We start from the raw sequence: 20732 nt of genomic DNA on the forward strand, positions 1-20732 counted from the left end.
ATTATTTTGGTTATGATTTCAGATGGATAGGGTCTGTCATTGCAGGAAGGTATAGCAACACACAGTAGTCATAAGGACATGATCAGGAAGCTAAGAGAGCACATCAGGAAGCAGAGACAGTGAACTGGAAGTGGTGTGAGGCTACAAACTCTCATATGTCCTCAGTGATATGCTTTCTCTAAGACCATTCCTCCTAAATCTACCCATACAGTGCCACCAACTGGAAACCAGGTATTCAAATGCCTGAGCCTATGGGAGACATTTGTCATTCAAACCACCACATTCTACTCCCTGATCCTACAGGTTCATGGTTACATAATGCATTTAGTCCAGCTACAAAGTCCTCATAGTCTTTGTTTGTTTGTTTGTTTTCAAGACAGGGTTTCTCTGTGTAGCTTTGGAGCCTGTCCTGAAACTCACTCTTTAGATCAGGCTGGCCTCAAACTCACAGATCCTCCTGCCTCGGCCTCCGAGTGCTGGGACTAGGGCAGTCCTCAAAGTCTTTAACATTTTTTTAAAGCCTGCTTGAAAGTGCAATGTCTTTTCTGAGACTCAAGACAATCTTAATTGTAACCTCCTGTAAAATCAAAAAGCAAATTACATACCTCCAACATACAGTGGCAAAACTATGTATTACTATCCCAAAAGGGCATAGTGAGGTAATACTGAACCAAAGCAAGACCAAAACCAAGCATGGGGAACTCTGAATCATGTACCTCTAAGTCCCTGTATGAGGGCTTAGATGGCTCTTCCCCTCCTGTCCTCTCAGAACCCACATGCAGGGACCCTACCACATCACCCAGCCTCAGCAACATCAAAAACCACAGTGGAAGAGTCCACAACCCCTTCACTCTCATGTCCTTCATGTTTCTAAAGCCAGCACCATGTGGTTGACACTGCCAAGGTCAGTTGCAAGCATGGGGTGAACTCTGGCCCACTTGGATCACATTAGCAGCAGTCTTTTTATTCAGTTGTTTTCTAGAAGCAGAAGACACTCCAGACTTTCAGAACTTGGAAGCTTAGCTGGGTGGTATCTTGGCCTGAAGGTACCCTCCCATTTGTTTTGGTGGAGAACAGACCCCTCCTTAATGATACTTATCTCTTCAATATCACAGCCTCTTCCAGCACAGTCTTTCTCTCCAAACTGTACATTTGTATTTCTTTCTGCCCTATTGCCCCTTTCTCATTGCATACCTGCATAAGCATTGTCAACAACAGCAACAAAACATACCATAGACTCAACATTATACAGCCTTAAAATTTCCTCCAACAAAGAAATGAGCCCATTGCTGTTTAACTTAATCTCAGGCAAGTTCTCAAGACATTGGCAGAAGGCTGCCAGATTCCTTGTTACAATTGCACAGGAACAGCTTCTAAGTCAGTTTCTAATATTGTTCTTCTCTAAATCCATTGAGCTTGAGACTCCAGAGTTCACATTGCTCGCTGTACGACTGTCTTCCAGGGTTCTACTGGAATAGCCCTTTAAACTCTGCTTATAGCATCCAACCACTTTCTAGCTTGGTATTTCAAAGTCTTCCACCTTTCTCTAAAAAGCAACATGGTCATGTTCTTCACAGCAACCGCCTCTCCTCTGGTAGAAACTTCTGATTTAGTTACCTTTCCGTTGCCGTGCTGATACATCATGATGAATGCAACTTACAGAAGGAAGAGTTTCATTGGGTTTATGACTCCAGAGGGATCAAGTTCATCAGGGCAGGGAAGCATAACAGTAGTGGCAGACACAGCAGCAGAAGCAGGAAGCTGAGAGGTCACATGTTTAATTGCAATACCTGTCCCCAAGGACACAATTCTTCCAGCAAGGCCATAGCTCCTAAATATCCCCAAACAATGCCAGCAAATGAGGACCAACTGTTAAAATGCCTGAACTCATGGGAGGTTCTTCTCAGTCAAACCATCACATAAGCATGTGCCGTCACACTCAGTTTACTGATGCGTAATTTTAAATACATAGTGCTCCGCTGTAATTTTCTACCTTTTAACTATTTAGCAGTGTACGAATGTCTGCACAGAAGAGGAATACATAGGTTTCTTTTGAATCTTGATCAATTGTTGATAATCCTTTAGCTCTACTGAGTTGTTTCAAAGGCCAGCACAGCAATCACTTAAGAGAATAAATGAAGCAATAAATACATGTGAAGGGAGGGACTGGGGAAATGGCTCAGCTGGTACAAGTGCTTTGTTATGTAAGCCCCTAAACCTGAGATCTATTCTCAGAACCCACAGTAGAAGGAGAGGACCAATCCACAAAAGTTGTCCTCAGACATTCACATGTTGCATGTGGATGCCCACACACAGTAGGAAACTTCGAGATCACATCCTTCAGCACAAGCAGGAAGTGGAGAAGGGCAGGGGAAGATGGAAAGTATGGGAGTATTAGCAAACTGGAAGATGCGTGAGATTATGATCTCTTGGACTATGGACTCTTAGTGGTATACTTCCTCTAGCAAGGCCACACTACCTAAACCTCCCCAAAAACACTACTACCAACTGGGGACTAAGTGTTCAAATACCCCAACCTATATATACACAGCATACACACAATAATAATACATCCAATAAATTAAACTCAAAAGGAATTAAATGGAAAATCCACCAAATACACGGTGTCTGAACAACGCATCGGAGTGTATTAGAGTATCAAGTCTCTTGCTTTGCTCCAAATATCCGTTTTGCCCTCTAACACATGGAGTTGGCTCAGCTTGCTTTTCCAGTTGGATTGTCACTCATCATTAGGGCATGACTCAGCCTTCTCATTCTTTGTATCCCGTTGTGCCCAGAGTAGTTCCCAAGGAGGTTTACAATGAAGGTACTCAGCAAGATGTGGACAGAGTATAGTCTAGGACCTGGGACACAGATGGAAACAGGAGGACACAGCTGTCAACTAAAAACTTTGAAAATACAAACTTTATGGACTGGAGAGATGGTTCAATGGTTAAGACTACTGACTGTCCTTCCAGAGGTCCTAAGTTCAATTCCCAGTACTCTCATGGTGGCTTGCAACCATCCATAACTCCAGTTTCTGAGGATCTGACTCTTCTGGCCTCTGTGGGTACCAGGTACCCCACTGATGTACAGACATACATGCAGAGAAAACACTTAGACACATAAGATAAGATAAGAAAGAAGGAAAGAAAACACAAACTTTAGTGTGGCATTTCCTCTAAGCCTCTAATGTGTTACTTGGCCTTGGATGCTGGCCAAAGAAATAAGGTTATGTTGGCCAGGAAAGGCTTTTCTATGTTGGGTGTAAGGATCACAAAGACCAAGTAGTAAATCCAGCCTTAGTAGTTCACCGTGGTGAGACTGACAGAGCCCTAGCTAGGCAGTGGCAGCTTAGTGTGATAAGTGGCATGATAAGGTATTCTCAGGCCCTAGAGGTTTTTTTGTTTTTTGAGACAGGGTTTATCTGTGTCACAGTCCTGGCTGTCCAGGAACTCACTTTGTAGACGAGGCTGGTCTTGAACTCACTGAGATTCTCCTGCCTCTGCCTCCCAAGTGCTGGGACTAGAGGCGTGCGCCACCACTACCCCCTAAAGGGAGTTGTAAAGACTTTCTGGAAGAAATGGCATAAAAACTAGGCCCGAGAGTTAGACAAGTTTTTGCCCATCTTTTCCCTTTCATGCAGTTAGCTCTGTGTGGTCATTCTGGTACACAGATCAAATGGATATGGTGTCATGACAGCTTTCCATGACCATTTCATAGAAAACAGACCTCTGCTTACACAAAGTTTATTCTCTTCCATGTGTTTCTCAGTGGCTGGTTCTATTCCTATATTCCCCTACCTGCTTGTTTGTGGGGCCTCCTTCAGAGTCCAGACTCCTCTATTTTTCACCAATGCATCCCCTGGTCCTGCAGCGAAACCTAGTGTTTGCTAGCTGGAGTGAACAGCTTGCTAAGAAGACAGCATGTCCAGGATGCAGTAGCCTACTGAAGTAGAGATCTCAAGTGTTGAGGCTTGTGTTAGGGTAGATGAGAACTAATGTAAGCAACCCCTCTGGAGAAGCTTGAGAGGAGGGCAGACATGCAGGGCATCCACAGACGGGTACATCGTGTCTTTATCAAGAATAGAATGTTTGGACTGAGAGTCGGTAGCTCTTAGAAACCATGGAAAGAGGAGATTGCTGGACTGAATCCTTTGGGGAAGAAGGAGGGAGAGAGAGTCACAGAGCCCCGGGAAAATCGTTGTTTTCCATCACTGCAAAGTGCCTGCTCCACGAGTCTAGAGGAGGAGAAAGCTGTTGGGTGGCAGTTATAGACACCTTTGCACATGATGGGGGGTAGTCTTAGCGTTTCCTGCCACTGAACAGCATAACCAGCAGCTGTTAGAGCTGGGGAGAGATGGAAGGCGGAGCCAGAAGTCAGAGGGTAGGGAGAAGGAAGATGACGAGGGAGTTGAGGGGAAAACAAAAACAAACAAACAAACAAACAACAAACAAAAAAACCAGTGCAGAAGTTGAATGAACCGCAGGGTTGTCATCTGCAGAGTTCAGGCCCTAGGGATGGCCGAGGCAGTGCTGAAGACGCAGCTCCCCCTGGAGGCCAAGAGAGCTGGAATACAGAGAGATAGAAGGGCCCTCTTTGGTATGCGAGAGACTGCAAATGAGCTGTGTTGACACGTGTGGACCTTGGGGCTACACAGAGTCGCTGAGGGGGAGAAGGAGGACCACACAAGTCCATCACTCTCAAGGAAAAACCAGACTTAGGGAAGGCAGGAAGTAAAGGTGTGTGTGTGTGTGTGTGTGTGTGTGTGTGTGTGTGTGTGTGTGTGTGTGTGTGTATGGTATTCTGAGTCTGCTCCTTGAAATATAGGCTAAGGGGTATGTAGAACCCAGAACCACGATGGGGGCCACCAAGGACAGAAGGCAGACATTTGAGATGGCCTGTTTGGTTTTGGAAACATGAGGCAGGGTTGCTTGGCCTCCAGGCTCCCCGGGTCCCTTTTGATTGTGTTCGTCCAATCTTGGCCCACCGCTGTCTCCAGTCTGTTTGCTGAACTCCCGTGCTGATTCTAGAGGATTAGACACGGAGAAGCGTCTGGAGACAAGGAATCAGGGGACTCTACCTTGAGTAGAAAACTGCTGCCCAGTCGAGGAGGGCCTAGGCCTCTCTCTTGAGTTGACTTTGAACCCAAATCTAGAACCCGCAGACCTTGCCTCCTCGCTGTACGATCTCGGTCCCTTGGGAGGTTTCCAGGATCTTTTTTTCAGAAGGGCAGGCCTGCTGGTCCTGGGAAGCATACCCAAGGACGTCTCCTGAAGCACAGATTAGTGACAAGGCAGAAACTGTAGTAACTCCAGATTCTTTAGGGGACTTCGGAGGATACTGGCGGTCTGGGCCTGCTCCACCACCAGGGGACGCCCGCAGCCCTGCAGGCGGTCTGGAGCCTAAATTGGTGGGGTGGGGACTGCCGGCAGGGTCCCCTACTCGGCCTTGCAAGAGGTGGCCCGCCCGCAGGGCTCAGAGGCCCGGCGGGGGGGGGCGGGGCGAGGCCGGCGGGGGCGGGGGTAGGAGCTCGCCGGGCGGGGCGGGGGTGGGCGCCCTGCTCCCCCCCTTCCTTTTCTTTCTTTCTTTCTCCGCTTCTCGCTCTCTTTCTTTGCCTCGGCAGCTGGCCGAGGGGGCGGTCCTTGCAGTCTTTGTTGCCGGAGGAGCGAGTGCAGCTGCCCGCCGGCCAGAGTCGGGACCTGGACTTAAGGAGCTGCTTGAAGCCAGGCATGTCCTGAGTCGGACCCGGGCCCCGGCTGGGACGCAAACGCGACAGACGAAGGCGTGAGCTAGGGGTCGTCCAACGGCCACCCGACTCTGGCCATGCACCGGGGTACGAGTCTCCTCTTGATCCTGTGTGCTCTGGCGTCTAACGTCCCGGGACCTGCATCAGGTAGGTGACTGAGCCTCTGGGACCCGCCTGGCCCTGCCCCGCTCCCTGCATCCCCAGTCGCACCCTGTGCGGGGAGGGCTCCTCCTGGGGTTAGGAACAGCTCCGAGTCGGGAAGGCAGATGAGCTAAGCTGTACCCACCGGGAGCCATCCCTCAGACCTCGACTCAGTTGGCGTCCAGGACTTTCTTACTGGAGTGAGCTTGCACTCTTCGGGCTCCAGCTTCCCAGCTGTTCGTGCAGCGATGCGCGCATATGTCCGGAGAGAGCTCCTCTGATGGGGTTGGACGGATCCTGAGGGATTCTGCCTCTCACCCTCTCCTTTGGGTGACTCTTCTGGAAAGCAACCTGGCCAGGACGCTGTCGTGGACCGCACCAAGTCGCAGGTCTACTGGGGTGCGCCGCCGCGCCTCCCAGCTTGGCGGCACGGGGGTCCTAGACCCCAAAGCCCTTGCATTTCCTGCCTCCCCCTCCCCCAAGTGTTGAAGGCACAGGGAGGGGAATAGGGAGCCGGAGCTTCTTCCTCCGCCCTGGGTTAACTCTCCCAGCCCCGCCCGGCCGGCCGGCCTCCGACGAGCCTCTGGCGAACGTCCAGGCTCTTGTTTGGCGGCGACCTGTGTTGCAGCACTCTTCTGGAGAGTCCGGAGCAGCCGGCTTGGGAATATGCGAGCCAGGGATGTGGGAGACCCCAGGCTTTGTGCTTACGAAGCTCCAGGTCGGCTGGGGACTGGTCAGGGATTAGGGAATGTATCGGCAGGTGAGGGATTCAAGAGTATTGCTGGGGTTGATGGACTGGAGGATTGGATGAACTCTGGATGGGTTGGACCAATATGGATCGGGCTGGAGTGACCTCGAGGAAAATCTGCCCAGGGCGGGTTTAGGCTACTTGCCTTCCTCGTGAATGTACTGGAGCTGTGGGCCCGAACATCAGCAACATTTAAACCGCTGGGAAGAAGGGCTGGGGAGAGAGGTGTTTTATCACTGATTTAACAGTCACCTTCAGGAAGGCGAGTGTGGGGTGTGTGTGTATAAAAACATTTAGTGAGCACCTACTAGGACCCGGACTTACTCAGTCTTACTTATCAAACCTGCAAGGAAGCTGACCCATAGAGAAACCTCGTCTATGAGGAGCAGGTTCAAAAACTAGCGTCGACTGCTGGTGGGGGCAGTGGAAAGAGAGCAGAAACAGCCTGTGCCTGGGCTCTTGGGAAGTGTGTGTGTGGTCAGGGAGAGGTGCGTCTTTTAGGACTTTTATGAGGACTGAAATACTGAAGGTCAGTTGCTTATTACTGGGCAGTAACTGCCATGTAGTGGGTCATTATCTTTATTACTCTTCTAGACAGACTCCATAGGATTTGTGGCTTTGATGAGTCCTGCTATTTGGACTTGTTGCCTGGATGAAGGGCAGGCCAGCCACCCTTCCTTCAATAATCTGGGGACCCCACCAGGGCAGAGCATGTGTCTCTGGAATCCCTGTAGATAGAGTGTGGGCCCTCCTGTTTCTGCTCTCAGGATTTCTGACTTGGAGGCCGTGAGCCTCTTTGTCTGGTTTTTCTAAGCATGGACTCTTGCCACTGAATGGTACTCAAAAAGCACGTCCTAGGCTCACTCTCCCCCCGCCCCATGGACTCTGGGGTTGCCAGGTTCAGTTATGGCTGCCCCATTCCCTCGCGCAGGCTGTATTTCCCTCTGCGTTGCTGTGGGAGTCCTGTGTATTTGTGCTGCTGTGCTGCAGGTCATTTGAAGGGCTGAATCGTAACTTAGGTTCTTGATAGGGAGGCGAGGGCTAGTACAAGGTTGACATTTCTCTGGCAGAATCTCTGCAGTAGAGTTGTCACCCTAGAGTGATAGGAAGAGTCTTTGTCATGGGAGTGTGTGTGGCATGGCAGGTACTCAGTCTCATCAAGGCAATCAAGGGAATCTCATCCAAGGGAATCTCAGCTGCGATGCTCTGCTCCTGTGTAGGTTCATGTTGGTGAATGTATTCGAACCTGCAATTATTCTTTACTGCCACTAGGTGCTGATGGTTTCAGCCACCAAAGTCTCTTCCTGGGTCTTCCGGTAGGCATCACTGAGAACTGCTTTTCTTTCTTTCTTTCTTTTTTTTTTTTTTTTTTGGTTTTACGAGACAGGGTTTCTCTGTTTTGGAGGCTGTCGGTCCAGCCTGGCCTCGAACTCACAGAGATCCACCTGCCTCTGCCTCCCGAGTGCTGGGATTAAAGGCGTGCGCCACCAATGCCCGGCCTGCTTATCTTTTCATTCGCTGTGCTTATCTTTGGAGATGCTTTAAGGCTGGCTCAGTTTATAAGGTGGATGCTGAGCAAGCCCAAGGATCTGATGAAGATCTCTTTATCGATGCCAATTCTAGTCCAAGCAAGGCAGCCATCACCTTCTCTTGCTTGGATGTTCTCTATGCTGTGCCAGGGTGGGCGTTTGGGGAGAGAGCTGTGGATGCCTTGTGCCAACGTCTCTACTTTGAGGGTATGGTAGGTTTTTTTTTTTTTTTGCACTTCTCTGAACTTTGGAATACCAAATGATTCCAAACAGTAGCTGAGGGTACTGGGAACCCAGCATTTCATAACAGAAATAAGCAAACAAGGCTGGTGGAGAGACGTATTTGTTTAGAAATAATGGATTCTTGGCCTGTTTATTGCCTTTCCCAATTTGGTTAGAGATGAAATTTTTTACTGAGTGAAAGAAAATCCATACATGATGCTAACAGGCAACCTATCTATACACAGCCTCAGTGCTGGGAACAATAGTAAGTAGGGGGGACAGAGACAGATGGGGGACACAGGTCCTCTAAAGAGGACTTACTGCTTTCCTTCAGCCCACTTTTAGGACCCGTAGGAATTTAGGTCTCATGTATGTAGATGACAAGGCTTGAAGGAAGGCTGGGAATTGAAATTTTTACATTAAGATCGTATAACTCTTAAACACTGGAAATTGACTCCCCCCCCCCCCCCCAATATTTGTGTCAATAAATAGAAACAGGCCTGCAGTTTATGGTTATGGGGTAGTATTCTCAAATACCCATATTAGAATGTAAAGGTAGTAAGCATGCTAGCTCCTGAGAGGACCCAGCCAGAACCCCTGCAAAGGTATGATTACACAGCATATGTATCTTGGGACCCTAGAGCCCAAGACAATCAGAATAGCAGTCTGTGGACTAGGTACTAGGTGCCTGGACCTTTTCAAAGCTCTGTAGGTACTGTTGATGGTCAGTTAGCCAAGTTCACTCCCAGTGGGAGATTTCCACACTTCCTCAAAGTCCAGTTCCCTGGGGCTCTTGCTAAAAAAAAAAATGGAGCTTCCTCATCCTCTTTATTGGAGATGCTGATTCAGTGAGTGGGATGGAGCCTGGGAATTTGTTTTTAAGAAAGTCTTGTCCAGGAAGTCTGGGAACTCTTGGCACTTACCACCCCTTGAAGTTCATTGATTGGAAAGACTTGCTCAGAGCTACACAGCCACCCTTCCCAGCTCACTGGTCGTCCCCTGACTCTCAGAGAAGGCGCTGGCTGGAAGGGCAGCTGTGGGCAGAGGGCAATGTCTTGAGCAGAGGTACACCACTGGCATGTGAGGGGCACCCTGCATGAGTTCTGGCAGTAGATAGAGGGAGGATTTGTGACATGGCCACAGTCGAGCCTCTGAGTAGGCATAGCCTCCCAACTTGGCAGGTGGCAGCAAAGAGAGCTCAGGATATATCTGCAGGACACTTGAACCAGAATATTTCTGTGGGCCTGAGGGATCACTGCTACTAACAGCACCTGGACTGGATGAGACCTCAATGAATGAGAGCAATAAGTTTCCTAGCTGTGCCTGGAGTCTAGGGACTTCACAGAGTGGAAGGGCTGGAGAACAAGAGCAGGAGACTCAGAGCACTAATGCAGGCAGGCATACACAAGAGATTTCAAGAGTCTTAAATAAGCCAGTCTGGACTCAAGCTCCTTATGCAGCTAGGGATGATCCTAGATTTCTGATCCTCATTCCTCCCCTTCCCAAATGCTGGGATCTGTGTGTGCCACCATGACAAGCTTCTGGCCAAGGTGGTGATTGCACTCAGGGCTTTATATGTATGTAACTCATCACTCTACCATCCAAGCCATACCAGCCCTCTGAGATTTCTTTTGAAGTTATGAACTTCTCGGAAACTTACCTAATCAAGTTTCTTCATATAGACGATGGGGAACAGACAAACCTCTGAGAGTATAGAGTGACATTACTGAAGAAACTTGGGAAATGGGGTCGAGTCTCAGTTCTCTCATGCTCAATGTGTGGCTTTAGCCCACTTTACTACTCTGAGCTCTTGTTTGCTTTCTTGTCTGGAAAGCAGTCTGACATACTTTATTCTTGGTATGTCAGACTAGAGTCTTCCGTCCAAAGGACCACAAATCCCAGGAAGCTATGAACCTGGATTAGAAAATATTATACCTCCAGCTTTTATAACCTCAAGTGATATTTAGCATTTTCTTTAATTATCAATATGACCAACACATTTAATTTATGGAGTATGAATATTTACTTATGAATACAGTGGATTCCAATATTAGCACATATGTGTGGAGGCTAAAGGACATGTGTGTGGTGGCCATTCACCTCCATTGTGACAATGTTTATCATTTGCCTGGAGCTTGCCAATTTAGCTAAGCTGACTGGCTGGCAAGACCCAGGGATCCTCCCGTCTCTACCTCTCTGGTGTTGGGATTATAAGCGTGCATCACCAGGCCTGGGTTTTTATGTGGGTTCTGGGGATTGAACTCATGTTTGCAGGGCAAGCACTATCTTCCTCAGCTCCACAGTAGGCTAGCTGGGCAGTTGAGGTTTATGCCTTTAATTCCAGTACTCCAGAGGCAGAGACAGTGGATCTCTGTGAGTTCTAGGCCCACCTTGTCTGCAGAGTGAGTTCCAGGACAGCCAGGGCTCTGTCTTGAAAAACAAAATGAAATAACAACAACAGAGTTATTTTATTTTGTGTATGTTAAGTGTATACATGTGTACTGCACGTGGTTAGGGGCCTGAGGGGGCCAGAGGAGGGCAATGGATCCCCTGGAACTGGAGCCACAGGTGGTTGTGAGCTGCCATGTGGGTGCTGAGAACCGAACCCAAGTCCTTTGTAACAGCGGCGTACACTCTTCACTGTGGATCCTCCTCTCCAGCCCCACAAATACTTTTGTCTCACTGATGCAGATACTTTGAAATAAACCTTGATGCTCATTGCTGCTTCAAAGTGACCTTAGTTGTTAACACTGCTGTTTGGCCTCGCTTAACAACCCAATGAATGACCACGCAATTCTGCGCTCCACTTTCAAGGTTATTTCTACACAGTGGACTTTCTTGGTCTTTTCTTCTATCTTGTACGTTTACAAATGTTTGTTTCTGAGAAGGGATGCCTGGAAACAAACAAACAACCAACCAACAATATGAAGAATCCTTTTCCTTTCTGGGCGACGCAAGAGTGATAGAGAGAATGGTCTTCCAACCCCGAGGGCTTGAGCCGAGGGAGGTCTTGGGGCATTCTGCAGCTCAGGATCCCTTCCTTCACATGGACTCTTTCCAAGGGAGAGGAAGTCAAGGGTGTTCCGCCGAGGCAGCGGTAGAAAGGCAGCAGAGAGCCCCATCTGGGTGGTCCTCCTCCCCATCCCAGGAGGCCAACAGACACTTGCATATCCCGCAGGCATCTGAGGACACATTTTCTAATCTACGAGGCCGAGTAGCAGGCCTAACAATGTCTGCTGAGTCCAGTGGGCCAGGCACTGCTGTGTGTAGGGTGGTTCAGTACATTCAGTCCTCAGAAGAGCCCCTGACATGTAAGTTATTCTGGTCTACACATTCATTCAACAAATATTTCCCAGAAAACAACCAACCAAGTTCCAAACTCTGTAGCACTTGAAAAAATTCTTCAGCAAACAATAGAAAGATTCTTACTTCCCTAGATGGGATGACATTGGAAGGAGAAAACAAAGGGACGTATAATAAAAAAAAGTGATGGTGTGTATCATTACTGTGTGTGGAAATAAAGCAGGGAAGGGAGACAGAGAAACCCGATGAGTCCCATTATTAAAGTAAAACGGCCAAGGGAGGCCTCACAGAGAGATGTTTGTGCAAGGGCTTAAAGGAGGATGTCATGCGTGAACCGTGTCAGAAACAGACACAACGCAAGAGATGGCATCAAGTTTCTCCGTTGTAATTCAGAGTATCCCCTATGTCACTTGGTACTACTCTTGGTCATCAGTGGCGGTCTTGAGTGCCAGTTTGAAAGGAATCATAGGTCCCTGACAGAAAAAAAAATTTCTTGAACTGAAGCCCCAGGACATGTGAGGGTCCCTTGGCATGGTGCTTTTCCTAGACAAGGCTCATGACCTACCTGGTGGTCAGTCAGTGTGCCTGCTACATCTCAATCTTGGGGCTCCTTTAAAGTTTAAAGTGAGAAGGTTCCACCTGGTCTGACAAGCTCCCAGGTCTGGTGTTTCTGGTATTGTTTTGGTATAGTCACATGTTTCTTTCTTTGTTGGCACAAATAAGTTCGTTATCAGTCCTCAAGATGCGCTGTCAATAGCAATTGTTCACTTGAATAAACGGGGGTAGAGTCATTCTCTCTTGACACTGGTACTCAGGATAGTGTGACTCTTCGTGAAAACTGTTGGACTGAGGGCCAGGTTTGGCTTGAAAGCCCCTGTTCTGACAACACAGTACTTTAGTATAGAAGTGAGGGAAGGCCGTTCAGACATAGGGAGCAATGCCACATCCTGAGGTGAGGACACATCAGGCCTGATGAGGGACATTAAGGGGCTGGAGGCTCCAGCAGAGGGAAGTGTTTGGAGACAAGATTGGAGAGTTCTCCTTGCCTGGGGCCTCATGTGCCACTGCTATAATGTTATGTTATGTTCTGAGAGAGGTGGGAGTTGCTGCAGTATCGTGAGCACTGTAAGCTCATGAGCCCTTCTGGTTGCCATGTTGAAAATGAGTTGACAGAGGGCTCCTGAGGTGTAAGCAGGGAGAGAGATGGGTTAAAAAGTTACTGTAGGAAGTTGAGCAGTGGTGGTGCATGTCTTTAATCCCAGCACTTGGGGGTGGGAGTGGTGGTGGGGGACAGAGGCAGGCGGGTCTCTGTGAGTTGAAGGCCAGCCTGGTCTACAGAGTTCCAGGACAGCCAGAACTGTTACAAAGAAAAATCCTGTCTCAAAAAAAAAAAAAAAAGGTTACTATAGGAATTCAGATGGAGAAGCCGAGGCATGGCGTAATGAGACAGCAAAGCTGGTAAAAAGCATGGGAGGGTTTAGTTTTGCTCTTCTGAGATTGGATGTGTTATTAGTGGGGACTGTATTCCTACCTCCTATGTGGCGATTACAAGCCTGCCTCACTGGGCCTAGCCATGGTAGAGATTTAAGTCTAGGCATTCTAGCCTCAGTTGACATTTCTTAGCCACCCCCTTCTCTAGTTCCTGGTGGTCATTAGTACAGTGGGTTCTAATCTGTGGGTTACAACCCCTTTGGGGTTGAACAACCTTTTCACAGGCGTTGCCTAAGATCACTGAAAAACAGATATTTACATCACTCTGGCTCATAACAGTAGCAAAATTACAGTTATGAGGTAGCAATGAAATAACTTTAGGGTTGGGGATCACCACCACATGAGGACCTGTATTCGAGGGTTGCAGGGTTAGGAAGGCTGAGGACCACTTCTCTAGATCTTTGAGTCTGCCTTGGACCCGAATGCTGCTTTCTCTTGCAGGCCTCGCAACCGAGGGCCGGTCGGCTTTGGACATTGTGCACCCTGTGCGAGTAGACGCTGGAGGCTCCTTCCTGTCCTATGAGCTGTGGCCACGAGTGCTGCGCAAGCGAGATGTGTCTGCCACCCAGGGCTCATCCGCTTTCTACCAGCTGCAGTACCGAGGGCGGGAGCTGCTCTTCAACTTGACCACCAACCCCTATCTCCTGGCACCCGGCTTTGTGAGTGAGATCCGGCGTCGCAGCAGCCTAGGCCATGTGCACATCCGAACCAGTGTCCCTACCTGCCATTTGCTTGGTGATGTGCAGGACCCAGAGCTGGAAGGTGGCTTTGCAGCCATCAGCGCCTGTGATGGCCTAGTGAGTTCTCTGGGATGCATGTGGTGGTGGTGGGGGGGGGCTGGGGTTGGCGTGACATTGACTCTGCATGGTGGCTTTGGTCAATATACCTTTCCTTTGCCATTTATTGTGTTCATGAAGGAAACAGTAATGACAGTACAGATCTCCTTGTTCTGAAGGACAGAAAGTTAGGAAGTTTTATGTGGGCCAGATTCCTGTCGGCCTTGGTTTCTATCAAGGCTTGGACCCAATTCTTGAATTTCTGAGAATGCCCTGGGTAGGATAGAAGCTACTGCTCCAGAGACCCCCCACATGGAAGAGAGCTTGCAGAGGCCAAGTGAGCAGTTGGCTGCTTACTTCTCTGGGGTATCAATTATGACTTATTCTTTGCAGAGTCACTTAGGTGTCCCTTGACTTTAGCCTTACAGCCCAGAGCAGAGGTCCCCTGAAGTCCCTCTCTTCCTTTGTCAGCCTCTAAGACAGTTCTGCCACTGCCTGCAGCCCTGATGGCTGGTGGGGTTCTACTAGCAAAGGCTAAGGCATCTTCGGCTCCAGGCAGCTTTCATCTGCTCTTTGCAGCTTCCAGCACCCTACGGTGTACAGCAGGAACAGGGTGTGCACGCACCGCCGTCCATGGCTTTCAAAGGGTTCTCAGCCAAAATGGCTCAGGTGAAAATTATGGGACCAGCAACAAGCAGCATGCACTATGAGCTGCAGAAGGCCTAGGCCTGAGAGGCCTGTCTGTGCAGTAACCTATTCTGGTTTAGGAGCCTATTCTCGGCTGCACGAAGTTCCTCTCATTGAGCCTGCATGGCAGCTGAGCAGAGATCTCCTTCCTATTCTAAAGGTTAAGAAGCAGGCTTCGAGAAGCCCTTGCCTGAGGTCACCAGTCATTTAGGGATTTTGGAGGCTGATTCAAAACCCCATCTGTAGTCCCCAAAGCAGGTGCACCTTTAGTACTCTGGGCTTCTTGACTCTGTGTGACCCAAGGGGTCTAATTGGTGCTAATGGGAAAGTCTAAAGGAGGTGACACTTTCTTCTCTATTGGAGCTCCAGGCTTGCTCCAGAGCTGGTGCACTGCCTGGAAGCTTTCCATGTCCCTCTCTTCTCTGAACTCTGTGCCAGACAGATGTGCCCAAAGCACTCTTGCCAGCTTGACTTCTCTGGCCAGCTACGGACCCAAGAGGCAGGATGTCTTGGTGGTCATGGCAACGGGGTGGCTTGGGTATGACAGAGCTGCCTTTGGAGTGATTCATTGCCTCAGGGAGACTGGAGAGGTCAATGGGAAGCAATGACCAGCTAGGAGGGGACCTAGTAGCTGGAGAAGACTGGCTGGCAAAGGAGATGAAAACATCCCAAGGGCCTGGCCATGGGCCACCCGACTCAGGAGGGCCTTCTGGGACTGTGTAAAATGTCATCCTGTTAGATTTCATGCAGGCCTCTTTCTCCCTCCTAATGGTGGTGGGGCAGGATCCTTGGAGATATTTCAAGAGACTTCTAGTAAGGGCCAGTGCTTTGCTTTGAAGTCTTTGGCTGTGTAGAAGGGCAAGGAAAGCATTAGCATTAGGCCAGCAGGAGGGAGCCGCCCTATCTGGGCTCAGATTAGGGAGGTGGGACTTGGCTGGGCAGTGGCAGCCTCTGGAGTTGGTGGAAAGGCAGCCAGGTAGCAGGCCTCTTCCAGTGACCCTGGTGTGTCCTCCCCAGAGAGGTGTGTTCCAGCTCTCCAATGAGGACTACTTCATCGAGCCTCTCCATGGAGTTCCAGCTCAGGCTGGACATGCCCAGCCCCACGTGGTATACAAGCACCAAGTCCCCGAGCAGCGGGCTCAGCAGGGTGACTCAAGGACTCCAGGCACCTGTGGAGTGCAAGGTATGTACCATCCTATGGAGTTGTGGCTAGCAATGACCCAGAGACACATGTCCTTTCTAGGAGCCTCTCTCAATATCTTCATGCCCAGCTTCCTTGGACTAGAGAGACACAACATTCAAACAGTTATACCACCTTAGCTTCTGAAGCCTCGTTAACCTGTGGCATGAACTTGACAGTTCCCCTGGACTGTCCCTCCTGCTCACTTCCTTTGCCCATGTTAACACTCATCTTCCTTTGCTCTCCCTACGAATTGCTTCAGGTGTCTCTGTCTCCATCAATCGCTCTTCCTCAGGTGGCTGGGCTGTCCGTAGCCAATTCCAGCAGGGACACTGGCGAGGAGCCTCCGACCCCTCTTTCCTGCTTCTACTCTAGACTAACCAGTGTTACTGGGGGCCTTACAGCTCAGAACCTGGGGGATCTCACCCACTCCATGTCTGCCCATCATTGTCCCCAGAACTGGAGCATAGGCCAGAGCATTGGGAACAGCAGCAGCGGAGGCGGAGGCAGCAGCGATCGGTCAGCAAAGAGAAATGGGTGGAGACCCTGGTGGTAGCTGATGCCAAGATGGTGGAGTACCACGGGCAGCCACAAGTAGAGACCTATGTACTGACCATCATGAACATGGTGAGGCTGCAGCAGTTGCTACAAGGGCGGCAGGGATGGCTTAGGGGGGGACATTGAAATGGGACACAAAGGGAGATATGGGTGGCTGACCCTCCCACCCCTGTGTTGACTGTAGAGTCAGGGCCTCCTCCTCCTTGGGGGCATGGAGGAACCTGCAGGCCACCAGGCTGATCCTTGTAGCTTCCCAGGAGTGTAGATCGCTATACTGCTCTGTCGGTCCCCAAGGCCAGGGCTCGCTTGCTGCCACCTTAAAGGAAGTGTCTGTGAGGTCAGCTAGTATGTATGGCTGTGAAGCCAGGGCTCAAAAGAAGGGGTTGCAGCCATGGCTGACGCCCACCTGCCAACATCACAGCCCCACTGTGCGTGAGTCCTCGAGATCCAGTGTAGTTCTGAGGTAGCCTTTCCTAGCTTGGATACCATCATTGGCTCATTGCTCTTTAGGGAACCAAGGGCCTCTGAGGCCTTCTGCTTCAGGGGTCTCACTCATGCCTCTCTGGCTGAGTCTGCACAGGGAGGTGGCCACCGAAGTCCAGGCTATAGGGGCTATTGCTGGACAGCAGGGCTTGGCCTCTGGACAGGGGAGGAAGGGCAGGGTAGGGTTCTCAGCCCTGAGGTCCTGCTCTTCCCAGTGTCACCTCTTACAGGCTCTACTTAAAATAGGCAGCAGCTTAGCTGGAGCCCCTGTCATTATCAGGAGAGTCTCTTGGGGGTCAAGACTTACGCTCAGTGAGACCTACCCAGGCTTAAGAGACTCCCATGACATCCCGTGGGTAACCAAGGATCAGGCATCTTTGCTTCAAGGCTCAGCATGTTCTATTGGGAAGAGGTGGGCTTGGCTTTCACATTCTCCCGCAGGTGGTTAAGGGGCTGACACACAGCCTGAATATGGGGTGATGGCAACCCCAGGTATCACTTTATCCTCATCATCTCTGACCTCAAGGGGCCAGAGCCCTAGGAAGCCGCCTCTAGGCTCCAGGATTGTGTGTGTGATCTGCCACTGCTGGGTGGGGCGACATGCGGGCATAACGCATACATACCCACAGCACTGTGAGCAGCTGGGGTGTGGTCAGATGTATGTGTTCCTGGGTGGCTGGGGTGGACACTGGGTTCCATATCCTATATCCTAGTTTCAGCCTGATCCCCTCTCGCACCCTCTCGGATAGGTGGCTGGACTGTTTCACGACCCCAGCATTGGGAACCCCATTCACATCACCATTGTGCGCCTTATCCTGCTGGAAGACGAGGAGGTGAGGAGTCGTATGGTTCTAAGCTGGGGCTCTCCCGGCCTGCGTGTGCCTCGACTAACCTATGTGCAAGGACAAGCATAGGCCTCCTTGGCTTTGATAGTATCCTCTGACACTTCTGGCCATGGAGACACTTTCTGCCAGGTCACAGACAGAGGGGTCGAGGAACGAGGGCCTGGCTGCTCTGTCCCTTAGATTTCTGACTCCCGGCTTGGCGTGGAGGCAAATTAGGCTTGTCCCTCAGAGCTCAGTGTGAGGTATGAGCCACCACTCTTTCTGTCCCCAGAAGGACTTAAAGGTCACACACCATGCAGACAACACTCTGAAGAGCTTCTGCAAGTGGCAGAAGAACATCAACACGAAGGGGGACGCTCATCCACAGCACCATGATACTGCCATCCTGCTCACCAGGTACCGCACCAGGAAGGGAGAGGGCCTTAGAACTGAGGAGTCTCATGTTATTGTCGTAAGCAATATGGAGACACCTGCAGCCACCCCAGCTCCCCACCGTAATGTCTTTCCCAGTGAAGTTTAGATAACACAAGCAGGAAGTGGACAGAGGTGCAATCCAAAGATGTGTTCAGGACTCACTGGTGTGTGTGTGTGTGTGTGTGTGTGTGTGTGTGTGTGTGTGTGTGTGTGTGGTATATGTGTTTATGCTGTACGTATATGGTCTATCTATGTATATGGGATGCATGTGAAGTATGTGTGGTGTGGTGTATGGTATGTGGAGAGTGTGTGTGCAGTGTTGTGCTTTTCAGTTGTGTGGGTTGGTGGCCGAGAATCTGTTTACAGAGCACTGGCTTTCAAAGTTACTCTCATGCTGCTTGTTTTCAATTCCCTCCCTCTCACCTATGCTCACTTTATTTTTTCCAACTTTTAAAACTTACATTTATTCGTGTGTGTGTGTGTGTGTGTGTGTGTGTGTGTGCGCGCGTGCGTATGAGTGTGCATATGAGTGTGTGTTCATGTGCATGCATATATACATGCTATAGCACATATGTGGAACTCAGAGGACAACTTGCAGATATTGCTTCTTGCCTTCCATCATGTAGATTCCAGGGATCTAACTCAGGACATCAGGCTGACCACAAATGCCTTTACCCATTAAGCTATCTCTTTGGTTCAGAGTCAGTGTTTCACCAGGAGTCATCTTCCCTTTACTGGGGTATGGTGGCTGGAATTGTTTGAACATCCCTTTCTGAGGTCCCACTGTTGTGGGAAGGTTGTATGTGAGCAAAGGCGCCAGCTTCTCAAATGGCCATATGTGGGTCCAATGTCAGAGTGATGAGAAGAGGCACCCTTGCTCCCTGATCTAGGGTGGGCCAGGCTGCTCCCTGTCTCCTTGGAGCTGGACTGAGCCTGCCTGTGACCACTTCTTTCTTTGCAGGAAAGATTTGTGTGCAGCCATGAACCACCCCTGTGAAACCCTGGGCCTGTCTCACGTGGCTGGCATGTGCCACCCTCAACTCAGCTGTAGCGTCAGTGAGGACACTGGCCTGCCACTCGCCTTCACTGTGGCCCATGAGCTAGGACACAGGTAAGTCACCTGCCCTCCCTGCTAATTAGGAACCCAACACTACCTTTCCACTCTTGGGCACCAGCCAGGAAGGATCATGGGTCACAAAACCCCAGGGAATGATACTGTCTGAGATGGCACTCCCAGTGACAAAGCCCCAGCACCGTCCCTGTTTTCCTCAACAAGACTGCCCTCCTGTAAGCAGGAGAGAGGCCTGTGGGAGCATGGCTGAGAGCCGTTTGCAGCATGTCGTGTGAGAGCAGTGGGGATGGCCAGTCAGTATAAGGAGCCTTGGCCTACCCCTTAATTGCCCTCCGTGCTGGCATCTTTGACTCTTGTCACTCTGCTTCCATTCCTGCCTACTCCCTGACCCTGGGCAAGTGCCGTGTCCTTTCTGGGCCTCTGTGTGCTCCCCATAGACAGAGGGAGCTGGACGCGGTAATGTCACTTCTGTCTGTGGCTCCAGTGTAACGCGACCTGTGCCTTTTGCCACCTGTGCCAGGGTTGGCTAGCTGGTGAATTGGCTTCATGGCAGGCTGCCAGAGAGTTCTATGGGCCAGAGGATTTGAGCTGAGTGACAGCCATGCCTGTGTTGGTGGCCCCAGTCCTTCTGTGTCCTGGCTATGTTACTCTAGCTGGTTCCTTGGCCTCTCTGAGGCTCTCCGGGGTGATGAGGGCTGAGTGAGTTAGTAGCTGGCATGGTTCCTGGTTCATAGCTGGTGCTCAGGACCTTTTTCTTGAGTCCTTCCTAAGGGTGGTCTCTTGAGACCTTCCTGGAAAGTGGTCGTTCAGACCTCCTAACTCAAGTTCACAGCCTGAAGTCATCTTGGGGCCAGTGAGGATGTAGGGCTACAACAGACCCCCCAGTCGTGTCTCCTGGATTGCCATTGTTGGCTAGCTCTGGAGACAAGGTTGGGGCTTTGAGGGTCTCAAAACGGGTTCATTTCAGGCTCAGCATGGTCCGTGGAGATGGGAAACCCAGGGGATACCACTGTCACCCCCGTATTGTGTCTTAAAGAAACAGGCTAGAGAGGGTGTGTGACTTTCTCCAGGCCACACAGCTACTAAGGTGACAGCTAGCCCTGGGAATTGGGGACTGTACCCCTTACAGGCCTCCATGGGAAGGAGGCCTGGTGGCCTCCTGCTGCTCACCTGCCCCTGGGGCCTGTGCTCTCACGCAGTTTTGGCATTCAGCATGACGGCACCAGCAATGACTGTGAGTCCATTGGGAAACGGCCTTTCATCATGTCTCCACAGCTCCTGTACGATGGAGGCATTCCGCTCACCTGGTCCCGCTGCAGCCGCGAGTACATCACCAGGTTCCTCGAGTAAGTCCTTCCCTCAGCCTGCTAGCCGGGCCCTGTCTCTGTGGTTGTTGTCCCATGGCAGGATGCAGTGCCAGGTAGCGGGGCACCTGGTAGATACGGGACCTCAAGGGTCGTCTTGCACAGTGAACCTGTGCTGTGTCTTGGAGGATGGGCAGGAGCTCATGGGGGCCCATCGAGGAGAAGTGCCG

The 20732-nt window shown here is 50.4% G+C and overlaps 1 protein-coding gene across 3 annotated transcripts in view; it reads left to right on the forward strand.

Moving 5' to 3' along the window:
- The first annotated feature begins 5587 nt into the window (after positions 1–5587).
- The window catches only part of Adamts7 (ADAM metallopeptidase with thrombospondin type 1 motif 7), a 38887-nt gene continuing 23742 nt past the window's right edge, over positions 5588–20732 (forward strand). For 2 of the 3 annotated variants that reach the window (XM_013120983.3, XM_040740318.1), the window contains exons 1-8: positions 5588–5896; positions 13625–13980; positions 15664–15829; positions 16284–16453; positions 17617–17700; positions 17984–18108; positions 19088–19237; positions 20398–20544. In XM_013120983.3, the coding sequence (XP_012976437.1) occupies positions 5827–5896; positions 13625–13980; positions 15664–15829; positions 16284–16453; positions 17617–17700; positions 17984–18108; positions 19088–19237; positions 20398–20544 (1268 nt within the window). In that variant the 5' untranslated portion in view covers positions 5588–5826. Of the gene's footprint in view, positions 5897–13624; positions 13981–15663; positions 15830–16283; positions 16454–17616; positions 17701–17983; positions 18109–19087; positions 19238–20397; positions 20545–20732 lie in introns of those variants that run through there. The other variant, XM_040740320.1, reaches the window with a different exon arrangement.

This window comes from Mesocricetus auratus, unplaced genomic scaffold (genome assembly GCF_017639785.1).
Source record: "Mesocricetus auratus isolate SY011 unplaced genomic scaffold, BCM_Maur_2.0 Super-Scaffold_100691, whole genome shotgun sequence".
Lineage (NCBI taxonomy): Eukaryota > Metazoa > Chordata > Mammalia > Rodentia > Cricetidae > Mesocricetus > Mesocricetus auratus.